Raw genomic sequence first — 25401 nt, 5'->3', positions numbered from 1 at the left:
AGACATCTCCTCACACTGCTGCTGCTGCTGGAGCTTGTTCACTCCCAACTCACCTCTCTCTGCGCTGTGATGTGCTTGGTGGCAGGGTGCGCCTGGAGGCCAGCGCATTTGGTTAAAAATTCTTCCTTTTAAACTCCCTGCCTTCTGCTTAAAGCAAAAGTGCAGAGAGGGGAAGAGAGAGGGAAAGAGAGAGCGACAGAGATCGCTTGAGGCAAAGCAGCTTCACAGAGAAGTGAATGCCTGCAGTCTTCTCGCTTCTCCTCTTGTCTCGTCTTCTTTTTCCTCCTCTGTTTTCATTTCTTTTCCATTCTTTTTTCTATTCTTTTCCCCTTTTATCCCCCTATTCCCTTTGTATTTTGTCAATTTCAGCTTCCCACCACAGTTGCATTCTTTTTGTAGCGTCCTATAATTGTATCACTCTTTATTGAAATCTTAACTCCTGACATCAAGGCTAGCTAGATTCAGCAACTAAATATAATCTCCGATTGGCCAATTCTTTCATTAATGTTTTTAAAAAAGTAAAACATGTTCTCAACATTTTCTATCCATATTCATTGTTGCATTAAATACAACATTGATATTAGAAATTCATATCAAACAACAATTAATTTGCTAGCATACATAAAAACTACAGCTATGTCATAACATACATGTTCCTTCCATATCCATGATACCTAAAGTGACCAGATATCAGAAATGGCTCAATATATCATTAAAATATATGTTTTTACCTATGAAATATAAAAGGCGGGTAGGCATGTATTTTGACCATGGTTACTGTTGTACTGTTATTAAAAACTGTGAAGGCCACTTGTTTGTGTTAGTCTACTGCCTGGTTATGAACTCCTAACCAATGAGTGAGCCAGGTAACCCCGAAAAAACAGGGACATCTGGTCAGCCAGTCACCCTAATGACAACCACCTACGCTCTTCTGCTAATGTTAGTCTCCACCTTGTTATGACACCGAGTTAGGATGATATCATGTCCAATATAAAGCCATAAAATTTCAGACCACTTAGCAGAGCTCTTATTTCATAACAAGTCAACCAGAAACTTAAAAAAAAAAAAAAAAAAAAGCTGAAGATGAAGTTATCAAATACATAAAATGTATAAACGAGAGGCCTGCTTATGTCTAAAACTATATAGTTTCAAACCTTACTGCAAATTTCAGGTGGTTAATTTGCCATTGTTGTCAATATAAACTACATATATTGTGTGCTAAAATGCAGCACGTGACATGTGTAACAACAGTAGCTAAGGCAGGTGGAGCTTGGCAGACAGTCAATAAAAAATTTCATTGCAAAATACAAGCATGCTGCCATACATTAAGTCTTGTCTGTGGTAGTATGTGCTATGTTTGTGTGTCTCTTAACATCATAAAGAATCTCTGCCAGCATTGTGTTCACCTCTAGTGAGTGGTAAATCGAGTGCAATACAGGTGTACACACGCGTGTGTGCGTGCGTGTGTGTGTGTGTGTGTGACAGGAGGCATTTCCGCTTAGTCTGGGAAAAAAAGATGAGTGTGTGTGTTTGTGTGTGCATATAGTATCTGGCTGGTATGACGGGCTTTCCACCTTGGAAGAAAATTTGCCCTGACAGCACATGTCAATGAAGAAGAGGAGATGGGGTTAAAACAAATAGGATGAAGGAGGAGGAGGAGAAGGGGAAGCTTGGTGCAGTGCCAACTCTGAGGTCACCTTAATATTTGATCTGCTTCAGTGAATGGAGTCATCACAGTGCAGCTATACAAGAGCGAGATAGAGGGAGAGAGATACATGGATGGAAAGAAGAAATTAAGGAAAAAAGGGGTAAGGAAAGGGAAGAAAAAAAGATGAGAGTTATGAAGAAAAAAGTTCAAGGACAAGCTTGAGCGACATGCACTTTTCTCTATTTAACAGCCATTTTTAGGTGCCCTTGAGCAAGGCAGTAAAAGCTCATTCTCGTTTTTTTTTTTTTTAAACAACTGAAGTCTTATTTAGGTAGTTCTGGCCCTCATTTCTATTGGTTACAATAACATTGTACTCTGGGAGCACATTGCTAAGACAGAGTTGTTCACGTTTTCTTCAAAATACCTAAAAACATATGACAATATGACCGCTAGAATTTCTTGTACTGTCAGATTTCTCCTTAGTGATGTTTGTGTTCCCAAACCTCAACAATAAATTAAGTGAGTATAACAATGTTCTACTCACTGGTCTTATGAACAGCGCCTAGATTTGTCAACTTACTCTTAATGACGGTACTACCCGTGTAATATGTCCACTGTGTGAATGAATAAAGACTATAACATTATATGTGGTCTCACTTTTACTGCCCCTTTAACCCTCTTTAACTTTCACCTTATCTATAATAATTTACATCAAACCATCTCAGTGTTTAACATAAAAGAATTTATTAAACCAAAATTAGGTCTGAATAAGAAAGTATAAAATATATATTCAATGACTGCACCATTAAAATATGGTTGCGGCCTAAGCACCTTGTATAAGAAAATCTCAATAAAGCAATCAAGTAAACAGTCAAAATATTCACCCTCTCCCCTACTGACTCAAATTCACATTAAGACTGTTATTAGAAACACAACCAAGAGTAAAAGCACAGAAAATACTTTTTCTTTTGATTACTGTTAATCCTTTAATTACTCTTTAACCTCTAATTTGCTCTACTGGTAATTCTAAGGTACCTTTAATTAAATAATGGACTTTAAAACATTCAAACCATAAAACAACACAATCAATATTTGAGACCCCACACTATGAAAAAAAAAAAAAGTGAAGCCGGTAGTGAAATAAAATTAAACCTCCTGATACAGGCCTGTTACAGGCTGGTGTGAAAGGTGGCGGCCGCTGACTGTGGCCGCGCTTTATATCAGGGTTACTCACCTCAGTCCAGTCTACCTCACTCCGTAAGAAACCGAGTGGGGTGCTCCTCTCACCAGTCCTTGACTGTGGATGAAGAAGGTGTCTCCTCCCTCGTAGCCAGAGGTGCAGTTGGGTTTTTACCTGGTCACCCAGTGCGCTGTCTGGTCTCCTCTTGCTCGTCGTCGGGCTGATGATATCCACCGAGGTGCTAGCGAGCGGTTAGCACTCAAGCTAAATGAGTCCAAAATCCGTGCGAGCTAGCTTAGCGTGCTAGTAACTGACACGCTGGAAACGCGGTAGTTAATCAAAATGTTACTGAATTGAACTCACTGAGCTTCGTAACGTCCATACTACATTCTGTGAAGCGCATAGGCAACGATAACACTTTGTTTACACACTTTCCTGTTAGACAACCGTCTCCGCTCTCCTGCCGAGCAGCGACGAGGCAGCTACACCTGAGCAGCTGCTTAACACTGTTGAGTCCCACCGCTTGCTGTTCTCCCGCCCCCTGGCCAATCAGGAACCAAGGAACTTGACGTTGCTTTATAATTGACCAATTAGAAGGTGGGATACAACATAGCAATGTAGTATGTGAGAATAAAAAAACAGATTAGGTTTTCTCACTGTTTTCACCACGTGAATACGACCAACCTTACAAACAAACCTTTTATGTTACATTCAATGTCATGGTAATTTACACTACTCCCCATGTAAACGCTTACATACATTTAATAAAGGACAATATACTATGGTTTATGAACAAAATAACGCATGGGGTTACATCAGTATAATATCTTGGAATTGCTGATAGGAATAATAGACAAAACTACCTAAGTTGTAATAAACTGGAATTATTTTTCAACCTCTTAACTGTTTGGACTGGAAGTGCGGAGAGTGTTAGTTTCTGCAGACTACTGTAAAAATTACCAAGCATCTATAGTTGCTTTGGTGAAAGTTGTTTAATCACAAAAATGCTGGTTCACAGTCAGATTGTCATCAAATATATTATTTAGTCAAGTCATTTCAAATCAATTGAACTGACAAAATCAATCAACATTTCTCAATAGCAGAGAATGGAGAAAATTTTTAGTATTTTACAAGACTCCATACCTCATATGGACATAATGGTATATAAATTAAAAATATTAGCTTTAATAATTAATTTGTCCGTTTGTGTCCTTGTGAAGAATGAGAAAGAGTGGATCATGGAATATGATATCTGTAACAAGGGAAGCAGAATTAAGCAGGAAACCGATTTGGCATGAAAACCGCCAAAACTTCAGGAATGTGACATTGGCCGCCTCAGAGGCCAGATCGAGCTCCGTGAACACGGCAGCACCATGACAACCCCGAAGCCAATCAGCAAATCAGCCACGCAGAGGGCAAGCAGTCGGACAGCTGATGGACAGACCGATAGGAGAAGGAAAGAGGACAGAGGCAGATGGAGAGTCAGAGAGATGGAGCGATCTGATAGAGGGGGACAGACACGTTGCTCATTTGAGGAGAGATCTTCAGGACAGATACAAAATGAAGATAAACAGCAGGAGAAAGAAAGGAGAAAATAAATATATAATAATAAAATAGAAGAGGTCAAGGTACAGTGTATCATAATGCAGAATATACAGCACAGTGTAAGAGATCTTCCTACCTACATACCTGGGAACAAATGGTGTTCATTCATTTCAGCATAATTTCTGTTGAAGTCGTACTATCATCGCAGCATAATAGTTGAGACAGGCTTTCAAAACTGCTCCCTGTTGAGATGTTCAAGTGGCGGTATCAAGCTGAGAGTCAGCTGTCAAACGGCAACAACAAGCTATTAAAGTTCATATTATACTTTTCAAAACACTCCTTCTCTCTTACTGACTGTCCTCTGAGTTTGATAGTCCAACAACACAGCTCATGATGGCGATTCTCTTCAGCAGGTGGACCCAAGGAAAACAGCCTTGATTCACTGAAGATTCCTATTCCATGCTTTAGAAACCACATCTGCTACTGAAATTTCAACTTCAACAAGGTCTTCCATCTCCGTCATCCATGTCATGCTATTTGTCGTCTTCTGTTTTTGCAGATTGCAAAGGGTGTTGCCAAAAAGATTTTTTTTTTTAACAACTGCTTTTTTTCTGATGACTTTCTGATTAATTTGCTGCATTACACAACAGCCCAATAACACCTTAAGAATCTGTGCCTGTGGTGACAATGACAATTATTTTTGCCTCGATGTGTGTGTACCCAGGCGCTGTACGAGCCTCCAGTATCTTCCCCATCCTGAGTGTGATCCTGCTCTTCATGGGGGGGCTGTGCATCGCCGCCAGCGAGTTTTACAAGTCACGCCACAACATCATCCTCAGCGCTGGCATCCTCTTCGTCTCCGCAGGTATGAAAAACATCGAGCTTTATTATCTGACAGCGCTCTTAAACAACTGTTCCTCCAGTTGTTTGGGAATGGTGATGACCAGAAAAACAGACTTGGTTCAGTGGAACAAATGCATCTAAATTCTAACAAACAGGGGATAGTCTTGTGTCTTTGTCACAATTCAAAGCACGAAATGCAAAAACAAAACGAATAGAGTGAATTTCTTTGTATATATTTGTGACTCGAGTCATTTTCTCTGTGCCGTTTTTCTTTCTTCCAGCGCTAGCTCAATCCACGATGGTATTTATAGCTTGGTTAGTGACCATCGTTTGTTCTACATTTCGTGATGCATTGTGGGATAGTATAAGTCCACTATATATGTTATAATAATTTGTTCCTTTTTTGTGTCCCCTGGAAACACTTCTGTTGTCGTTTGTGTTTCTGTCTTTCGTTGTGTTGTGAGAATTATCCGTTGTCAAATCAATGAAAATGTTTTCTGAATTTGCATTTTCTAAAGTTGCAGTGAGTTGAACTCTCAGGGCCACCGTAGAAAAGTTAGAAAGTTTTTATTCAGGATCACGATTCAGGTGCAGATTCAGTATTTTTTTGGGAAAGATTGGAAAAGTTCTCTATTATGATGCAGATCTGCATCCAGAAAAAAAAATGCATTACTGGCTTTAAATTATAGATTTCAATAGTTTTACATTTGGTCAGAGGATGTTTTCCATAAAATCTATATACAACAACAAAGACAGCTATATTTCCATTTGCCTGACTCAGAAACTCATTAAGTGGCCAATGTGATGCTATCTATACAAAAATAATCCCTTACTTTTTTTTCCACCTGTGTATAAAAGAAAATATAGAGAGTGAGAATTTGGATGAGGAGGCAGAGAAAGAAATAAAGAGGTGGATGAAATCCTGATGGAGCCACATTATCAAAACATGTGAAAACAGACACAAAATTGGGGAGCAGCTGAAATGAAATGAAAATGTCCTGTCTTGGGGGCAGCGGCGGCCATGATGGTGCTCGCTGACCGCCAGGTGACGTGTTGCGTAGAGCTCGACATGTGTGTAGCGTACAACAATCGCCTCGGGATGAGAGCGACAGAGACAAAGATAGCGCAGGTTGCCATTTCGCCAGAGCATTTTTTTGGTGTGTATTTTTGTGTGTGCATACATATGTGTGTTTGTACTCTGGTTCTAGGCCATGGCCTACTGCGCTGCACTAGATAACTAGTTCCCCTCCAAGTCAAAAGTGAGAGATGCAGTTCTCCCTGTTTCACTCTCTCTCTCTCTCTTTCTCACTGTCTGTGTCTGTCTCTCTCGCCCTGTTGCTAGGCTAAGAGGAGGCCACTGGGATTACACTCTAAAAATAAGGTGTCCCTGATACTCTTCTGCTCTGATCCATCTCAATCAGGCCCTCACAGTCCTCACACCTCAGTCTGCCGTTCTGCCTCTTTATGCATTATTGTTTTCACTGCTTATCTGCATATTTGTCCTTCTGTCTGTCTGCCTGTCCATGTGTGTATTTCTGGCTGCACTCGGCCAGAGTGATGATGTATGACAAGAGGAATAGACGATCAAAATAAAGGGAGGGAGAAGAGGAAGGAGAGATGGAGAGAAAAAGGTGAGACAGATGAGACTGACAAGACAAGACAAGAGACAAGAGGATGTGAATTTGAGCAATGGTGGAGGTAGGAAAGGCTGCGGGGGTGGGAGGTTGGGGGATGAACAACAGAGATAAAGAGAGATATTCAAATAGAATACAAGAAATAAATGTAAGAGTGAATCTGCCCCAGTTTGGATCTCAAAAAAGGGAAGGAGGAGGATCTAGGGGAAGTCAGAGAGAACAAGAGAGAGAGAGAGAGAGAGAGAGAGAGAGAGAGAGAGAGAGAGAGAGTGCTGGCTGTCAGTAGCCACAGTTGAAATCTGTGTGTTTTTGGAAACGTGTGGTCTATCGACTACAACAGATTCCTTTCACATTCATGCTTTGGACACACAGATCTAAGAAGTTACTGATTTATTTGAAGCAGATTTCGGGTTCTCCGTCACCCTCACCGATCAGCTGTCTCTGTCTTCTCTGTGACGTACGTCTATTTAGCCACTTGGCTCATGTGGACAACAGTAGCAACTGGGATGTAAACAAATGCTCCAGATAATGAATGATGCTTTCTTTATCAACAGCTTCACAACAAATAGGTGTCGATTTACACGGTGAATGGACTGCGTGAACATGTAGCACTTCTTATATTTGCCTCTCATTCACCCATCCACACACACACACACACACACACACACACACACACACACACACACACACTCACACACACACACACACACACACACACACACACATCACAGGATATAAAGAAATTAGAAAAATAGCACCATGTCACATTTGAGAAAATATAACTACCTAATATTTTAAAACATATTGCATTAATCAGATAATCAAAATTGTGTTATTTATTAACTGACCAGCTAACTAATTATTAATTAGTAATTAATTGTAAGTAGCTAAATGCAGGTCCAATAGATGAAGCAGGCAGAGGGATTGAATTGGTGGCAAAATTGTTGTTTCTCGTTTATGATTCTGTCGAGCTTGACGGCTCTTAGTCGGTGACTTTAGCAATTTCTTTCAGCTGTGAAGTGTTTTGTTGTTTAATGTGTGGGTTTATCTGAGTAACAGTTTGGGTGTGTTTTACCTTTAATCTAATCTCCCTCCCTCTTTCCGTGTCCCAGGCCTGAGCAACATCATAGGAATCATTGTGTACATATCAGCCAACGCTGGGGACCCTTCCAAGAGTGACTCCAAGAAGAACAGTTACTCCTATGGCTGGTCCTTCTACTTCGGCGCCCTCTCCTTCATCATGGCCGAAATGGTGGGCGTGCTGGCTGTGCACATGTTCATCGACCGCCATCGGGAGTTGCGCGTGGGGGCGCGAGCCGCTGACTACCTCCAGGGTGCGGCCATAACGCGCATCCCCAGCTACCGCTACCGTTATCGACGCCGCTCACGCTCTTCGTCCCGTTCCACCGATCCCTCGCACTCCCGCGAGGCATCGCCGGTGGGCCTGAAGGCCTTCGGGACGCTGCCCTCCACCGAGCTGTCCATGTACACGCTGCCCAAGGGCCAATCGGGCACCCCGACAGCCACCTATAACTCCACGGAGAGGGACCACAACTTCCTGCAGGTCCACAACTGCATCCAGAAGGACCTGAAAGACTCAGGCGGCCACAGCAACACCGCCAACCGACGCACCACACCTGTATGAAACTGACAGACGGCCCTCAGACACTAAAAAAATCAGAGGGAACTTGGGGGGAGGCGGCAAAAGACAGATCATGGTGTAAGGAGATGGAAAGAGGAAGCGAAAGGGGCTTAAATGGATTGATGGAGTGAGGTTTAGTTAAGCAACAGGAGGGGAGATCTGAGCGCTCCACAGCACCTCAGATGATCAGAGTTTAAAAAAAAGGAAACAGAAAAAAATGCATAAAAAAAGAAACATGCATGATTTTCCCATCTACCATTGTTTAACGAGTTTTGAACATGTTTATAAAGATTTGAGAGGGAGGATGGGGAAAGAGGAGTCGGGAGGGGGGGTGGCCGGTGGTGATCTGTCTCGGGGCTGTGGAACCATGGAGTGGTGGGCTTGGCCAGACTGCCCATTTAGAGGTGAACTTTATATTTTTTACTCTTCCTCAGTCTGATGAAAAAGGGGCATAGTTTGCCCCTCGGCCCCGCCTATGATCCCGCCCTCGCACTACCAACCCACAAGCCCCCCCAGCACACACACCCTTACCTCCCTTACAACCCACTCCTTTCTTTAGTTGCTGTATCTTCTTGATTTCATTCTTTATTCGCATTAATACTGTGAACCATTGCGGTGTGGGATTTTAGCAGGGAGCAATTCAGGCCGCAAAAAAAAAGGAAAAAAAAGAAAAAAAAACACATAAGTTAATATATGTATTGATTATATATAAATATATGAATATATATGTTAATAAATCATGACTAGACTTCCCTGGTGCAAAAATATCAACAAGAAAAAAAAGAAAACAAAGTTACTTACAAGTGAAACTAAATCAAGTCGTCATGGAAACTAAACCAAGACGGAGGATTCATTGTGACTGGCTCCTTTGACAGGAAAAGGCATCAGCCTACTTGATAAACTGATACTGGTTAGTATTAGACACATTATCACATTCTTTTACAACGACAAAAAAAATCTTTTGGCCTTCCGCCGAAACCCTGGCAGCCATCTTTGTTTAGGGTCAACTAGAGGTGAAAACTTGACCTCACTTTTTTTGCTCCATGACGGGGCGGAGTGAAGAGAGAACTCTGGGTAATGGAGGATCTCTCTGCAAACTTGAAGAAGACTGTGGACTATGAAACGTCACTACTGCCAAAGACACAAAGTAGTGTGCGTGAGTGAACAATGGCTACCAGCGAGGTGAAGCTAAGTGACTCCAAAAAATTAAGAATTTACATGCATGCTAATCAAAATCATCCGATCTGCTTTTAAGGAACCTATGTTTTGAACAACTGAACAATGATACCATGTAAGGGCAGTGGGAGTGACAAAGTAGAAATTAATATTACAGTACTGTGTCTATTTCAATTTTTCTGTTTTGTTTGTTTTTTTTGAGTGGGTAATTTGGGGTGGGGCTTCATTACGCTTGAAACAAAAAGAACAAACTTTGGAGAACGTATCAAGGCTTTTTTTTTTTTAACAGAAGAAAATCTTCTTGCCTTTTAATTTTATTTTCTCGGTTCCTTTGAACTCTCACACAGCCTTAGTCTCTTTCTTTGTCTCATTTTTCTTGTTCTTTGGTTTTGCGTTGTGTTGTTGTAAATGAGAATTTAAAAAAAGCGTAATGTCTTTCAAGGTGCCAAAACTGAATGATTCTGAACTTGGATGCATCAATCCTGATGACGAATAAAAATTGAACCCCCCGTAGGGAACAGAACAAGTCATTGTTGTATCATGTTTGGTCCAAGAACACAATGTTAAGACTCACAGCATTTTAGCAAGAAATCGACAGAGAAAGACGAGAGAGAGCGATAAACTGAGAGAAAGACAGAATCAGGGTTAGGTTCGTCAATTTAACCCTTTGAAGGACGAAAGGTCCGATGGTTAAGACCCACTGAACGTGGTGCAACACAACGCTTAGTGAAGACAAATGAATTGTCTCTCAAAGGATTGTGGGACAGTAGGTCATGTGAGGATGTTCAGCAACACGAAAAAAGGGAGGGTTGAAAGACGAGCAATTTAAACATAATGTAAAAGTGGGTGAAGTTTGTCTGGAAGCTCCATAGGGTTTTGCCAAAAAAGAAAACACAATGCAGTTGGGCTGTGAAGCTTTTTTTCTTTCTTTTCTTTGCAAGCTTGGACAAAGTCTGCTGATCGTTAGCTCGCCATTGTAGTTCTGGGATCTCTCTTTTTGTATTTTGTACTGATTGGTCAAAGTCAAAGTCACTACTCGGAAGCTGGAGAATGTTGACACGCCCGCAGCGACAAACAAAATTAGTTTGCCACCGATGGGTCTTCACTTTCTTGCCAATGGAAAAAGTGCATTGCGAACATGCAGACTAGATAGCTCGTTGGCTAGTGAAGAGCTTCAAAAGCTTTAGATGTGAACATTGATACGTTTAGATGCTAAAAGGTGCAAATTGGTGCAGGTGCGTGATTTCAGTTGGACTTTACTGTAATACGTCCACGTTTCAGTGGAATAGCTGGCATAGCATACAATGTCATCATACACACATCATAATGAATAGGCTCTCTATTTCTATAGCATATAGCTCTATGCTATAGCCTCAGCTTCACTGTCTCATATTGCATATTTTCTTACAGAATAGTTTTATCTTACTGGGTTAATGGTGGGAAAGAAAATGCAGCACAGGCAGGACTTCGTCAGGATGCAAACGCTGTGTATCATAACATGTTAGTGGGATTTATTAATGCTGTTACACTGTTCTTAATCCATTGGTAAAAGTATACAATCAACCCCTTGTCCTTTGTCTTTCTCCTGTTTTTTTAAATTTTCAAATGACTCCATCATTTATTCACTCTATCATTTCCTTATTCACTCTGTCACTTTCAGTGATTCAGTCGTTCATTCACTCCCCATATTCACATCCTTGTTCGCTCATTCATTCAAAAACTCACTCACTGTTCTGTCCCTCTTCACTGTCATTCACTCACTCGTTCACCCACTCCCTCTCTTATCTCCCTGTTAGCTGGCCGACCTGCCGTTCCATCAGCTGTAGAATAAATGTCAAATTCTTCAACATCAGCCTCGATGTCCTGCTGCATGATACTCTGTCTCTGTGTGCTCCCTCTCTCTTTCCTTCTCCTTCTCTTCCTCCATCCCTCCTTCCCTCCCTCGCTCTCTCTTTCTCTCTCTCTCTCTCTCCTCCCCTGGTGTGATGATCAAAGTGGCTGGCATGTCTCTCTGCAGTACTGCTGTGATTACTGAAGAGAGGCGAGCGAGGGAGGGAAGAGGAGGGAGGGAGGAGAGAGAAAAAGGAGTGGAGGGAGCCGTTGTTCAGCCCTGACTCGAGCAGCATCACACTGCCCCCCTCTGGTGTGGAGGTACATGAAAATTTTCTCCTATTAGTATTTGAATACGATGACCTCACCAGCGTGCATCAATCTTCCACACCAGTCTATTTTAGCACCATAAATGCAGTAGAGGGTAAAGTTTGTTGACTTTCTGCATTGCAGCACAAGACTAACATCAGTATGACTCTAAACCAGTGTATATGGGACCAATTTATGATTTGATAAATAAAACCTTTACCATATAGTGACTAGTTAAATTTACATTTAAACAATGCATTGTGACTTAATCCTCACACATGCAATTCCTCCAACATGTAACACTGGTCCTGGCCAATCAGATCTCATGCTATTGCACAGATTCAAAAATCAATGACTTAAAGACAGAATGAGAACTATTGCTTTTGTTTTGGATGGGAGGAGTCTTTACACAACCTGCGGTGCATCTGCAGGAAGTTACCGCTACCGGCCAAGAAATAGTCTGGCACACAACCCCCCCATAAAATCACAAACTGTTGTTGTTGCACTTTGGTTTTTGTATGGATTAAACAAATCAGATATGAGATGTTAATTAATGAGCTTTAGAGGTGCTGGAAGGCAGATTTCATTACCTGTCTTTATGTTAAGCTAAGATACCTGGCTGCTAAGATATCTGTTCACCTAAAAGAAAATGAGCACACTTACCAAAATGTTGAACTATTCTTTTAAAGGGTATCAAGCAAAAGTAAATAAATAAAAGGGTTTTCTTTATCTAAGGAACTGAGGATGCTATTTGTTGAAATTTATAATATATCTTTTGCAAATGACTTTTGAGATGTTAATATTTGTACCATAAACCAACAAAACATGCAGCCATTGCTGGTCTCTACAGGCCATGGTTTCACTGTATGTCTGTTGGCTTGCTTTCTTTCAAGATTTTTAAATACAGCACCTATAAGGGATCTAGTGTCCTTTAAAATGTGAATCAAATGTGAATATTTTGAGCTGCTATCGGACAATTTTTGCGAGACAGGGCGTCACGTTTCTGAGACGGCAGAAAACAATGTAATGAAATATTTCTGCTGTTTTGCAGGTGAGCTTGGAGGCATTAGGGCTGATTTTTTGTCACGCTGCAGTTCAGACAGGAGGGTAGCAGGTTTGGGGGAACAGCTGCTGTGTCCTCGCTCACCTGCAATTAGCAAGCTTTTTAGGTCACGGACAGTTAGGGGCTATGGAACAAGCCATGCTTAGACACACACACACACACACACACACACACACACACACACACACACACACACACACACACAAACACACACACAGAGCAAGAGAGAGACCAAGGTTGATGTCAGTTCACTTTAAATTCAGCCAAATGAGCACATTAATATGAGTTATATATAATTTGGAGTGTCAGATTGAGGAAATAAGAGAGAAAGTCACCAGACAGACGGAGAGCTGATCTGCAGAAACAGAGTGCGAGAATCAGAAAAAGAGCAAGTGTAGGTGTAAGATATGAGCTGCAACTCTTCGCCCTGTGCTCAGGCTGTGTCATGAATACAAAACTGTGTGTTAGTGTTTGTTTGGGTGAGGAGCACTGCAGTGAAATATAGCTGAAATAAAGCCCTGATGTCCCAAGGCAGACTTAGACCTTGCATAGATATGATGTGTAGAGATGCACACTGGGGCCAATCACAGTCAGTTTTATAATGGAGTCACCGGCTGATCACCAAACATACTTTATGCATTTCTATATGAAATATAGGAAAAAAACGAGCATAATTAGTAAAATTTGAGCATGGCATTTCAAAGTAATCCAAGTGTAAATAAATAAATTATGTTTTATCCAAACTTACTAATTAGTACTCAACTTTTGGTACTTGAGAAGACTTTCAATAAGGCAGCTCAGGCTCTGCTTTCAATCAAATAAATTCAACCAGTTTTAAAGGTTCCATATTGTATAAAGGTAGATTTCTATGTCTTCTTTGATTATAAAGCAGGTCTAGGTTCTATATTAATACTGTGAAAGTATCAAAGCGCTCAGTCCAGAGAGAAATGCACACAGCCTGTATTCAGAGACTGAGCCTTAAAATGAGTCATCATGACTTCTGTAACTTTGTGATGTCACAAAAAAAGCAGTCACCGCTCTCAGCCATGCCCCCAAGACCTGCCCGACCTGCCCAAACTGACCCACCATCTGACCTTGCAGGATTTGGTTTCTCTGAGTGTTTAGGCTCAGAGACTCTCTTCTGATTGGTTCACCGACCTGTTGTTGCTAGAGCTCCAGAGAGAAGCCTGAGAGAGGAGATGTAAAACTACACTGAAATGGTTTTTGGTTCTTAAAACAACAAATATATCTTCTTATGGATCAACACTTGAAATAAAACACCAGAAAAGTGTAAAATATAGGACCTTTAATTGATGATAATTAACTAAAAAATTAATTAACTATTTATAAATTTCTAAACTATTGAATTGACCTCTCAGCACCACAGAAAAGATAATTTATTGTTCAGAGATATGCTGGAGGTGTCTGCAAATGTTAGCCTAGCTCATACATTTGGGTGCACCACTCACAAAATGTACTGCACAAATGGGGATGTAAGATGAAGCAGTTGAAACTTTGTATGTAAAGTAATGAGTGGTAGCCAATCAGTTGTTAGACCTTCGGCTTTAATGCACAGAGGTCTATGCATTTAAATTGCATCATCATTTCTGGGCTGTATGCAGCACTCCTTTACAGATTTTCTTTAACCTTTTCATAAGTGCACTAAAAAAGAATGATAAAAGCACAGAGTATCTCCTTGCTGTATGGCTGCACAAAAGCACATTGTTAATGCGGTGAGAAAGAGCATGGCAGCACTACAGTAGTGCTGTGCCCACTGGGGCCATGCATGATAAAATACAAGCACTTATGCTTTAAATAAAAGCACAAACCTAATGGCACATGTAAGCATTAATATGCAATGCATTACCAGTTTTAAAATATTCTTTAGTGGTATGCTGAATACTGCAAAGACCCTGCATTAATTACTACACATTATAAGGTAGTGTTTAGTTCTACTTTTTAAATTCATAGTTTGAATTTAACCAAACTATGAAGACAAACTGTGACTGTCACCCCGCTGTCAGAAACATCATAAATTGAACTTCTATCACCTGCTGCAGAGCTCAGCTTTGCAGTGACCACTTGTGCCCTCTCTTGCGGCTAAAAGGTGAACAGCAGTTGTTCCTGCTGTGCTGTGCGTCTGCACATGTTTTGAATACTAATTACTGAAAGGGATTGACTGCTTTAAGATGGTACCGATGACTGAGTAATAATAAGAGAGCCACCAAAATAGACTGGGCCTGATATTTCTTGTGATATCAGACCACCCGTTTCAATATCTGTGGAAATGAAGAAGTCTCTCCCAAAGCAATAAGCAACAGCCCACACTCTATCCTGTGATGTTATTAAGTGATATACCCAAGGCTTGATGCTCCATTTCAAATGAATAGAAGACAGACTGTGGGATACAGCTGAAGTGAGCTCAGAGTAATTTTCCAGGGATAATCAAGAGCTTGTGTTACACCTTTTCTTGTGTGCATGTGTCCTTATTTACATTACATGCTCAGCTTTAATTCAGCACTGAAGGAAACCACTGTGGTTGGCAATGGCACACACATTACACGTATTCATATGCACGTTATTGGGCACAAATAAAGGGAACAGATGTAAAATCTACATACTGGTACACAAAGCGCTGTGATGTGACAGACAATACTGCTATTATTTGGATTTTGTTTCCATATGCCGGGGAAAAAAAGAAAGACAACAACCTGACACACCAGAAAACAACATGCAGACACCGTCACACACATTACTAACAAAACAACAATAAGGACAGAAAGAACGAGAACAAGATCCTAATTGCTATAATTATGATCACCCACTCAAGGAGTAGAAAAACACTGTGCTGCAATAACAATTACAAGTTGTTAAATACAGATTTTGTAAAGATCCTCATTACAAATCAGTTTTCATTCCACTGGAAAGAAGTTGCCCAATAAGTTCCTTTGTGTGTTATCTAATAACTTCATATGTTCTCAACATACTGATACAGAAAACTGGAAAGAAAGAATGATCAAAAATCATATTCAGTGACTGCATCCGCAACAGGACAGAGAGTGTCTCATCATCATTACAAGCACAGTCACTTTCAATATGGTGCTTAATGAGATAAAAACCATTGTGTCTGATTTGAACTAGCGCGCCCTCATTTGAATGGTGGCAGCTGGTCTGAGAGGCAGGGAGAGAACAAGGACGTGGCTTTGACCTGGTTTGAATGGGAGACCGCTGATTAAAACGGTGATTACTGGTTGTTAGCGCCGAACCAGGGACACGACTGAAATGATGTGAGCGGGCTGCAGCTGGGGAGTGAACACAACAGGAGAGAGAGAGAGAGAGAGAGAGAGAGAGAAAGAGAGGGACGAGACAGAAAGTGAGAAGGACAAGTTTTAAAAAAGAAACAAACCAGGGAGAAACTGATAAAGGCAGAGAGACAGAGAAAGTGAGGCAGAGAGAAAAGAGATGAGGAAAGAAGCACAAAAGGAAGATGAGGCCAAGATCAAAGTGACATTGAGATAAAGAGAATACATTAAAAAGGGGAGGGGAGGAGATAATAAATAACTGTAATTTTAAACCTTCGTCCCACCTGAAATCAGTGGCAGATATCTATGCAGAGGAGAGGAGAAGAGGGACACACTTCCCTCCACATTGAGCTGGAGTCTCATCGTGGTTTTGACCTGACCATGACTGTGAAAGTAAACCCCACTATCTGTGCACTCAGAGGGGAAGAGCAGATAAGAGAAAACACGACCAACCCGCTGACTGTCAAAGAAAAACTACTTTATTCAATGGCGTATAAAAATATTCTGAAGAAGGCTGGTACAAAAGAACACAGGATTTCTTTGAATTGCCTCACATCCTCACATGTATTATCCATAAAGCTTATTAAAGTCTCTGAACAGATATCCTGTGCCTACTATCCTACTGGTGAAAAGTCAAGATGTGTGTGTGTGTGTGTGTGTGTGTGTGTGTGTGTGTGTGTGTGTGTGTGTGTGTGTGTGTGAGCGGGAATGGGTCTAGCCTGGACTTAGGTTCTGGATGGTCTCCCGGCGTTCTTGATACAGAGAGTGGAAGGCCCGGGCTAAACTGAGGAGCGGTGCGTCGCAGTTCTCCATTTCCCTCTGCGGACACACAGTGAATAATGCTGTCAAATGTCACTGTTTTGTTCTCATACACAAAAACAGGTGTCATGGTATTTTAGTGAATGTCCACTATCTCCCCACCGAGCCAAGTAAGGGCGCAATATAGTGTGTTGTACACTGAACTACACTCACGGCTGATGTCTCGTGGTACTCCAACCCCTGGCTCTGGGCCCATTCCTGGGCCACGGATGCCTGTACCTCCCTTCTGGCAGACAGGTCTGACTTGTTGCCCACCAGCACACCTGAAACACACACAAATGCACTTGTTCACTTAAAAACAAGCTTAAGTCACTCAAGCAAAAGTGAACATCTACCTGAAAAATATCTGCACTATTATGTAAGTATAAATCAAGATATTTACAGTACATGGCCACAATATAAACATTGCTATTGCACTTGATAATACACCAAGAAGGTTAAAATTGGACAACCTATGCATCACTTACGGCCATGACCTGGATGGCCTCCTCCTCTAAAAATGCACAATAGTCCATATATAGTTTATGTTTCTGTTCCACCAATGTTGTCATTATCAGCCATAGATTGGTTTAAAAAATATGTTTGAGATCATTTGAAATAGTGTCTCCATTATACCATGTTCAACAGTAAAATGTCCCACTCAATGTTCCACTAAAACGTTAAAGAATCTTTATAAAAATAATTATTTGTTAATATTTAAAAAACAAATTTGGATAATTCTGCCGTCTGATTGTCTGTCTTAAATATCGTTATCTGTATCAGCCTCAAAATCCAGTATCATTCAGGCTGTAGTCCAAGATATTATATAACTTTTTTTCAAAAGACATGAAAATGATTCAGAGTGACTTCATATTTGAATAATTTCTGACAGCGTGCCAATGCTCCACAAATGCTTTGACCTTTAGGGTGTGTCACCTGGAACCTGGAGACCTTGGCAGTGGGCACGGACTCTCTCCATCCAGCGGCTGCAGTTGGCAAAAGATTGCTCACTGGTCAGGTCAAAAACCAGGCACAGCAGCGACAGCTCACCCCACTGTGGAAGAGGGGGATGACGGGTGGTGATGAGGTGGGAAGGGTTGTGTGGGTTTCATAATGAGAAAAAGTTAAAATCACATCAACTAACTTCTTTCCACTTCTGTGACAAAATAAATAATACAACAGTAGCTCTCCCGTGTTTGTACTTTTATATACGTGGGGATGTGGAGCCCTGGATGGTGGGTTGTTACTAGTTTCATGCAAATGGAGAAACTCTCACCATTTTCTCGCAGGCTTCCACTAATGTCTCCTTCCCTGCAGAGTCTATTATGTAGAGCTCCTGGAGGGGAAAGCAGAGGGAAGGAGGGAAAAGAAGAGGTGTTATACATGGAGATTTAGTCAAATTACATGCTTTTAAACTTCCTATTTTCTTTGGCAAGGCCTTTAATGTTCTTCCTACAATGCTGCCCTATTGCTTACCGAATACAGATGAGAAACTAACAATATTATATGTCTGGGAAAACGTCTTCCACACTGAGTGATGGACTCCAACACTCACCACCCACGTGTTATAGTGAATTTTAGAACAATAAAGAAGCTTAAAATGGTTGGTTGCCTTACAAAGTATCTGCAGGCAAGCGACATTCAACATAATTCAGCCCGCACTCAACATGGCTGCTGGTAATGCTATAAGCAGTGAGGTGGAGACAGGATGGAGGACGGAGAATGGCTGGACTCACCACGCTGTCATTGGTCTCTGGGATGTTGACACATTTCATCAGCAGCTCCACTCCAGTTGTCTGACGAACAAACACAACCAAGATGTTAATTAGGATTCTGTTATGTAATGTAAAGCTAAAAGACCTTCATGGAGCTTGAGGCGATGCCTTTTCCATGTGCTTCTAAAATAAACAATCTGTCAGTTGATGTTTTTTTATGTCTGAATGTCTATCCTGTTTTTTCAGCAACATTTTCTTATGTGAGATTTTTTTTTTGTTTATTTAACTTTATTCCCAGGATGCAGTTGGTGAAATCACATTATGGCCATACCTGTCTAAATAGACTTAACAGCTCCAACAGTCTTTCTACTGTGGCTTTTGTGATGAAGAGAAGAGAAGAGAAGAGAAGAGAAGAGAAGAGAAGAGAAGAGAAGAAAAGAGAAGAGAAAAGAAGAGAAGAAAAGAGAAGAGAAGAGAAGAGAGAGAAGAGAAAAGAAGAGAAGATAAGAAAAGAGAAGAGAAGAGAAGAGAAGAAAAGAGAGAAGAGAAGAGAAGAGAAGAGAAGAGAAGAAAAGAGAAGAGAAGAGAAGAGAAGAGAAGAGAAGAGAAGAGAAGAGAAGAGAAGAGAAGAGAAGAGAAGAGAAGAGAAATCTGGTTGTCACAGAGTTGCCACTACACAGCGTAACACAACAAACTGTCTGGTGTGATTTATTGTTAATGTCAAAACATAAGTGTTGCTAATTAGCAGCTTGGCTCAGCTTGAAAGCAAATTCTCTGTCCTGATGTTCAAATCCTGACCAAACCCTCTCTCCTGTGTCTCCATTACTCTGGATCTTATTATTCTTAATGTCTCAATAAAGATGAATGCCTTAAGGGAGGGGGACTATCAGCTCCGTTTAAGACTAAGAATGATACAAGCCCCCCTTGAGTCCGTCAGTGGAAACAATTAAGACATACTGTGAGTCTTAGTAGTTAAATCTAAAGGTGGAGGTTTACATTTACACAGGGTTGCTGGTAGTTTGGCTGTGGTTGGTAAGTCTCTGGTAATTTTGTCAGGCCGCTTCCCTTTCTGTAATTCTGAGAGGTGAAACACTGGCCAGCTGGGAGACAGTAATGATTTTTAGCTTTGGTTAAAGTGTCTGATAGAAAAACACCCCATAGCTTGGACACATAAGCAGTTGACAAGTAGAACTTTTCAGTAGAGATTAAGAGGGTGGAGACAGGACACCAGTAGTTGATGGTGAAAATGATTAGATAAACCTGTCAACAGAGCTGAGTATTGTTTTTGAAATTCTGTTTGCATCCATCTGGCAAATGTTAGTCAAATATTCTCTCCCTTTCTGGACAAACATTTGACTATTTAGCTGCCAAATGCTCCGCCATGTTCACCAGGCAGTTGCTAACTTTGTGTGTTAACTTTGGTGCTGGGCAGGTAGCATAAAGCAGGTTTATAAATGAAAGCAGCTGCTTGCTGATGAGAGCGGTGAGAGTGAGCTGCATAGAGCTGAGAGGAACTGCAGAGTCAGGTGATAACTCTCTGTGGATTTGACGCTACAAGCAACCCCTTTCACATGCAACTAATCATGTGATCAGTTGTTTATATAAAAAAATATTGATTGCAGCCCCTTTAGTAGAAGACTTTCTCATATGTTGAATGTCATCCACACAAGCAGCTGTAGTCTCCGGCGGGTGATTAAAATGACCAGAGATGCTGTTCTTGTTTTTTTGTTTTTTTTTATGTTGTATAGTGAAGATGGCAGATTTGTTCTGGAATCAGCCCCAGTGGCCATTTGTGAAAGAGTAGTTTGTCTTGATATAAAAGAAAATAAAGAAGTCGCAGGCAAACAGCAAGTAGTTGAGATTTTTTAAGAATTAATAAAGGGCAAATAGAGGAGATAGAATGCAGGCAGGAGAGTGTAAGGAGGATATAATGAATCTGGTCTTGTCACAGATGCACCTTCTTCACAAGCAGCGAGATCTAAAGCGGTCCTAAGTGGACGGGATGGTTGCCGGCTGCCTTTTGCCACTATGCATCCGGTGGTATGAGATCAGTGGTGACCTTGAAGAAGCAAGTCGAGGTTTCTTCACATCAGCACCAAACTCTAAATTGATCTGATCTCCTGCGCTCTCACTTAACCGAGCGTGTCAAATGCCAGAGACTAAAACCCTGAAAACACACACATACTTTTCACACTCACTGCCTCTGTGAATTACAAATGCACACATACACACACACTTCAGACCAACATTTACCAGTTTCTTACACAGAAACAGTTCATAACAAGAATCCAGTGCTATATACACACACACACACACACACACACACACACACACACACACACACACACACACACACACACACACACACACACACACACACATACATACACAGATGCTGCGGCGGTCCCACTTCGGAGCGGTCTAATGAGCTGGTGTGATGCATAGGAAGCCTCTCGCTGGAATGTCAATGAGGGCCTATTAGTAACAAATAAGCTTGGAATATTGCTAACGGGCCGTCTGACATTTTCAAAGGGGGACGTGAGCAGAATGGCCGACAGCCTCGGCTACCCTTCAAAATCAAAAGTTGAAGAACATCAGGGATGACTTAGGTGTCTACACAAGGAGTAACTCTGCACACCACTAGTTTCTGTTTCACATTAGTCACAATGGTAAGGACACGTTGTTCCCTGTTTCCGTCTGCAGTGAAATCTTACAGGGAAAATCCAACCTGATACATTTAATGCTGCTTAAAACTGCTACCAGCACTGCACCTTGCAGTCATGAGTGTAATGTGATGTGTTCATAGTGGTGCAGAATTGGTATAAACAACATAAAGACAATTTTGCTGTTCTTAGAGCCTAATCAAAGCTTGTCCTAAAGCCATTGGACTCAAAATCAAAAGAGTTTGCCTCTTTTAAATGAATGAATGAATGAATGAATGTACTCAACAAATTTAATGGTAATCTGTGGATTACCATTACATTTGAACATTTTAGCCTGAGGATGGCACCAGATGAAACCTCATGGAGGGTTCAACATGGAAAGGGTTCACCCTCCTTTCAGGACTATACATGTCCATACTAAACTTCAATGTGAATCTGTCCAGTAGTTGCTGAGGCATTTCTAGAGCTTTCTGCATGTTTCTAAGGTTGCACTTTTACACTAAAAATAACTGTTCTCAACTGGAAAAAAACATGACTTTCTTGCTTTTTGCTACTGCTACTATCACTACTGTAATGTAAACTGATCTAAATAAAGACACATAATATACATAGTAACTTCTGGATCAAAAATTTACAGTGAACAGCTTCAGAGTTTTTAAAAGTGGAACTCCTCTTAAATGAAGCACTTGGCGTCAAGTGAACAGTAAGTTAAAAATATTTCAACTAATATAAAGCAAGCAACTGGCTTCAAATAGGTGTTTTAACAGTTGCATAGCAACAGCAGAGTCCATGACCAGCACTTTCCCATGGGCATTTCTCTCGGTGCATCCAGTTAATAAAGCTGTGTGTGGTGGACACAGGGCCTTGATCTACAGGTGGACATGCCAACCTGCATCTCTCCCCACTTACTTTCAATGTGACATGTCTTTGACTATGTGACTATGTCATTTTCCCATTTTTAAATTGCATTGATCTTTCTATTATTTTTTTTATTTTTTTTTACACAGTGTCATACTGTGTGTTGTTCATGTTCTTTTTATGCAGTAATACAGATGTGTTAAGGCTTGGCTTGACTTCAGCAAGCACATATACTAAGCCAGTGCAAATTAGAAATGCAGCACTATTGCAGCGCCTTTCTACTTTGCTAATACTCCACTAGTCCAACATGAACAGACATGCACAGCATCACAAACAAGCGGGCAAAGTGGGTACAGGTTTAGGTTTAGGCAGTATGGAGGAACTGAGCACTGTTGTTGTGCGCTTGTTAAGTACCTGTTCTGGTGGCTTTCCAGAATCCTGCTGTATTAATTATCGACGTTCCTGTCACCTCAGAACCCCCAATACTGCTGACACAGCGAGAGCTGAACAAACACAAACACACACACACACACACACACACACACACACACACACACACACACACACACTTGGCTTTTGTCCAGTATTTTACTCACCAACCTGTTCTTCTGTACCCTTACCATTTGCAAGGCTTAATAGTAAACTCAGTAAATGTAACAAACAAATGAAAGTGTGCAAGCTGCTCAAGTGCATATATTGATTCTCAGGAGTGAATGCATTCACTTGCATGTGCGGTGCATGCATTTAGTCTGCAGCCCTTGAAACATTGACAGAAGGAATCAGTGAGCAGCCATGACCCCATATATCACAGAGTGAGGTTAATGACACGGTTCCCTCCCTCATGCAGATTAGCATAAATAATGTAGATTAGCCTACTCTGCATCAGCATTAATTGGTACATTATGCTGTCTTGCACTTCAGTGATTCCTGTGGTAGATTTAAGAGACCTCTGCAGGTCCTTGAAAAGCTTACAAAGAGTTCCACTAAAGAAACTACATACAGTATGCAATATGATCATAAGTCTTGATGATTTACAGCCGATGCATAATTACATTTTGGGTAAAGTAAAAGTCTTGACCTCAGGCAAACACCTTAAACAAAATCAGATTATATTATTATATTATTGATTCAGTGCATTTCAAATATGTGACTATAAATGATTAACTGTTCAACCTTGCTCCACAACTACTTTATTACTGCTTAACTGCGCTATCTATATCTATAAACATGTATGGAACTGAGAAGATCTCTACAGGTCTGAGCACTCGGGGCGGTCTCCTGTAAATGAAATTCTGAATACCGACTGGGTAAAAGCATGCAGACTAAACCAGCATAATTTTCTGATTAACTTGATTCTGTAATCTCAGGCAGGACTGAACAGCTGAATACTGGATAAATACTGCAGCACTTCATAGTACATGGATCAGAGTATTCCCAACATACTGCTGTCTATTCTGGGCTGGCAATGATCCAGAATTCAACTTCATGAGTTGCTCCTTCATACTAAGTTGAAAACATCAGTTACCCTACCTGAATGTAAAACTATAAGCCTGTGGCTAGTCTGTGCAACAGAGCACAGCCCAATCCCTAAATCCCTCAACCAGCTGTTTTACAACCCAATTCCTCTGTTATGAATGTGTGATGTGAATATAAACAGTATATCCTTATTATTACAAGGAGTGGGACTGTGGTGCTCTAGCTGTTCCACATACAAAACAGTGTACTTGGAACTGCAGGCCCTTGCATGGGGAACACACCAGGGATCTTTTATTGATATGTGTAAGCCTCACCATGCTGTAGTTCTTCTGGAAGAGAGTACCGTCACTGTGGAACATATGAGAAAGGGCACTTTTCCCCACTGCTGCATCTCCTACACACACACACACACACACACACACACACACACACACACACACACAGAGGGATAGAAACAGAAAGAGATAACTTCATAATCTGTGTGTGTTTACAGTTTGGTTCATAATTTCTAATCTTTTCTGAATGTATAGATTTATTCCTTTATTTGTCAGCGTTGGTATTGCTAATGTTTAGTGCTAGTATTGCTAAATTATTGGGCAAACACAGCCATGTTTACCAGCATCTGTTTGGTGTCAAATATCTACAACCAGAATCACAACATCTAAAGTGTTGTACGTGCCACTGAAGAAAGGAGAGACAGTAAATTGGCGATACCTACACAGATAAACAACAAGTTTGCATGTTTAGGAGAGTATTATTCAGAGGACTATTTGTTTATCTCTGTGGTCTTTAAGTTGAAATGACCTCGGTGGGTTTAGCAGCAGATTGGTTAGCTTTAGCCCTCGTACCGATAGCCTTACGTAGCAGAAGGATGGACTAAGTTCATAAAACCTTACCGGCAAGCAGACATCTCGCCCTCAGCTTCACCATTACAGTGGATAACCTCCAGACACTGTAAGTAAACTCTCTTGTTTCGTAAATGATGCTAAATAAGTGCTATTTACTGGTTTAGCTGCATCTAAATATCTTCTTCATTGTGCCTCGGCAACATGGACACAACGCGTCTCCTAGCAACCAGCCACGGAGGTGTTTCATTGGTCCAGCCAACGAGCACGTACAGCGCGCAGCTGGGCTTTCATTGGCTGGTTGTGAGGACGTAAAAAGAGTGTTTAATGTTTTTTTCCCCCCCTTTTCATTGTCTGTCAGGCACGTATTCTTTAAACTTGCAGTAGAAACTTCAACTACGGCTTTAAACTAAATATAACAGTTTTAATTGTGAAGTCTCGTTGGTCGGACAGGGTGGTAAACATTTTGATAGTAAGAACTGCCTGAAAGGTGAATTCATGGAAAGAAGGACCTTGTATTTCAAAAGCAAAACCCGGCGCGACCACTAGAGGGCGGAATTTCTTGCTTTAGCATTACATATAACTTCTTTTTGACATGGACCTAGAATATTTGTGGCTTTTTAACTATACTGTATGGCTTTGAAATGTATAATCAGATTGTTACAGTGGGTATATTATGTCACTTTAAAACAACATCAAATCTTTACTAAGCACCCTCGGGCATCTTAGTTATATAACTTAGCTTCAGTGGTTCTAGTTGAATCAACTTGTTTTCCTCGTCTCCTTCTCCTGTCTGCTTTTTTGTTGGGGGGGTTAAAAACCCTCTGACTGGGAAAGCGCGTGACTCCTTATGGCAAACCTGTGGGCACAAGCG

General features: G+C 41.0%; 2 protein-coding genes across 2 annotated transcripts in view; one reads left to right on the top strand and one right to left on the bottom strand.

The window, feature by feature from the left end:
* LOC130166478 (voltage-dependent calcium channel gamma-2 subunit-like) overlaps nucleotides 1-10194 on the top strand; it is a 66626-nt gene extending 56432 nt beyond the window's left edge. The window contains exons 3-4 of the mRNA XM_056372096.1: nucleotides 5098-5238; nucleotides 7963-10194. Of these exons, the coding sequence (XP_056228071.1) occupies nucleotides 5098-5238; nucleotides 7963-8495 (674 nt within the window). The 3' untranslated portion in view covers nucleotides 8496-10194. The remainder of the gene's footprint in view (nucleotides 1-5097; nucleotides 5239-7962) is intronic.
* Nucleotides 10195-16629: 6435 nt separating this feature from the next.
* Nucleotides 16630-25330, bottom strand: ift27 (intraflagellar transport 27 homolog (Chlamydomonas)). Its single transcript, XM_056371348.1, has 7 exons — nucleotides 24579-25330; nucleotides 23997-24076; nucleotides 18707-18766; nucleotides 18247-18306; nucleotides 17907-18024; nucleotides 17145-17254; nucleotides 16630-16991 (listed from the first exon to the last, which is right to left on the bottom strand). Exons 1-7 carry the CDS (start codon nucleotides 24610-24612, stop codon nucleotides 16887-16889), a joined length of 567 nt encoding a protein of 188 aa, XP_056227323.1. The 5' UTR covers nucleotides 24613-25330; the 3' UTR covers nucleotides 16630-16886.
* Nucleotides 25331-25401: the final 71 nt, after the last annotated feature.

This window comes from Seriola aureovittata, chromosome 3, assembly GCF_021018895.1.
Source record: "Seriola aureovittata isolate HTS-2021-v1 ecotype China chromosome 3, ASM2101889v1, whole genome shotgun sequence".
NCBI classification, from domain to species: Eukaryota; Metazoa; Chordata; class Actinopteri; order Carangiformes; family Carangidae; genus Seriola; species Seriola aureovittata.
Note: the sequence above shows the minus strand (reverse complement) of the source record. Positions and strands in the feature narration are given on the sequence as shown.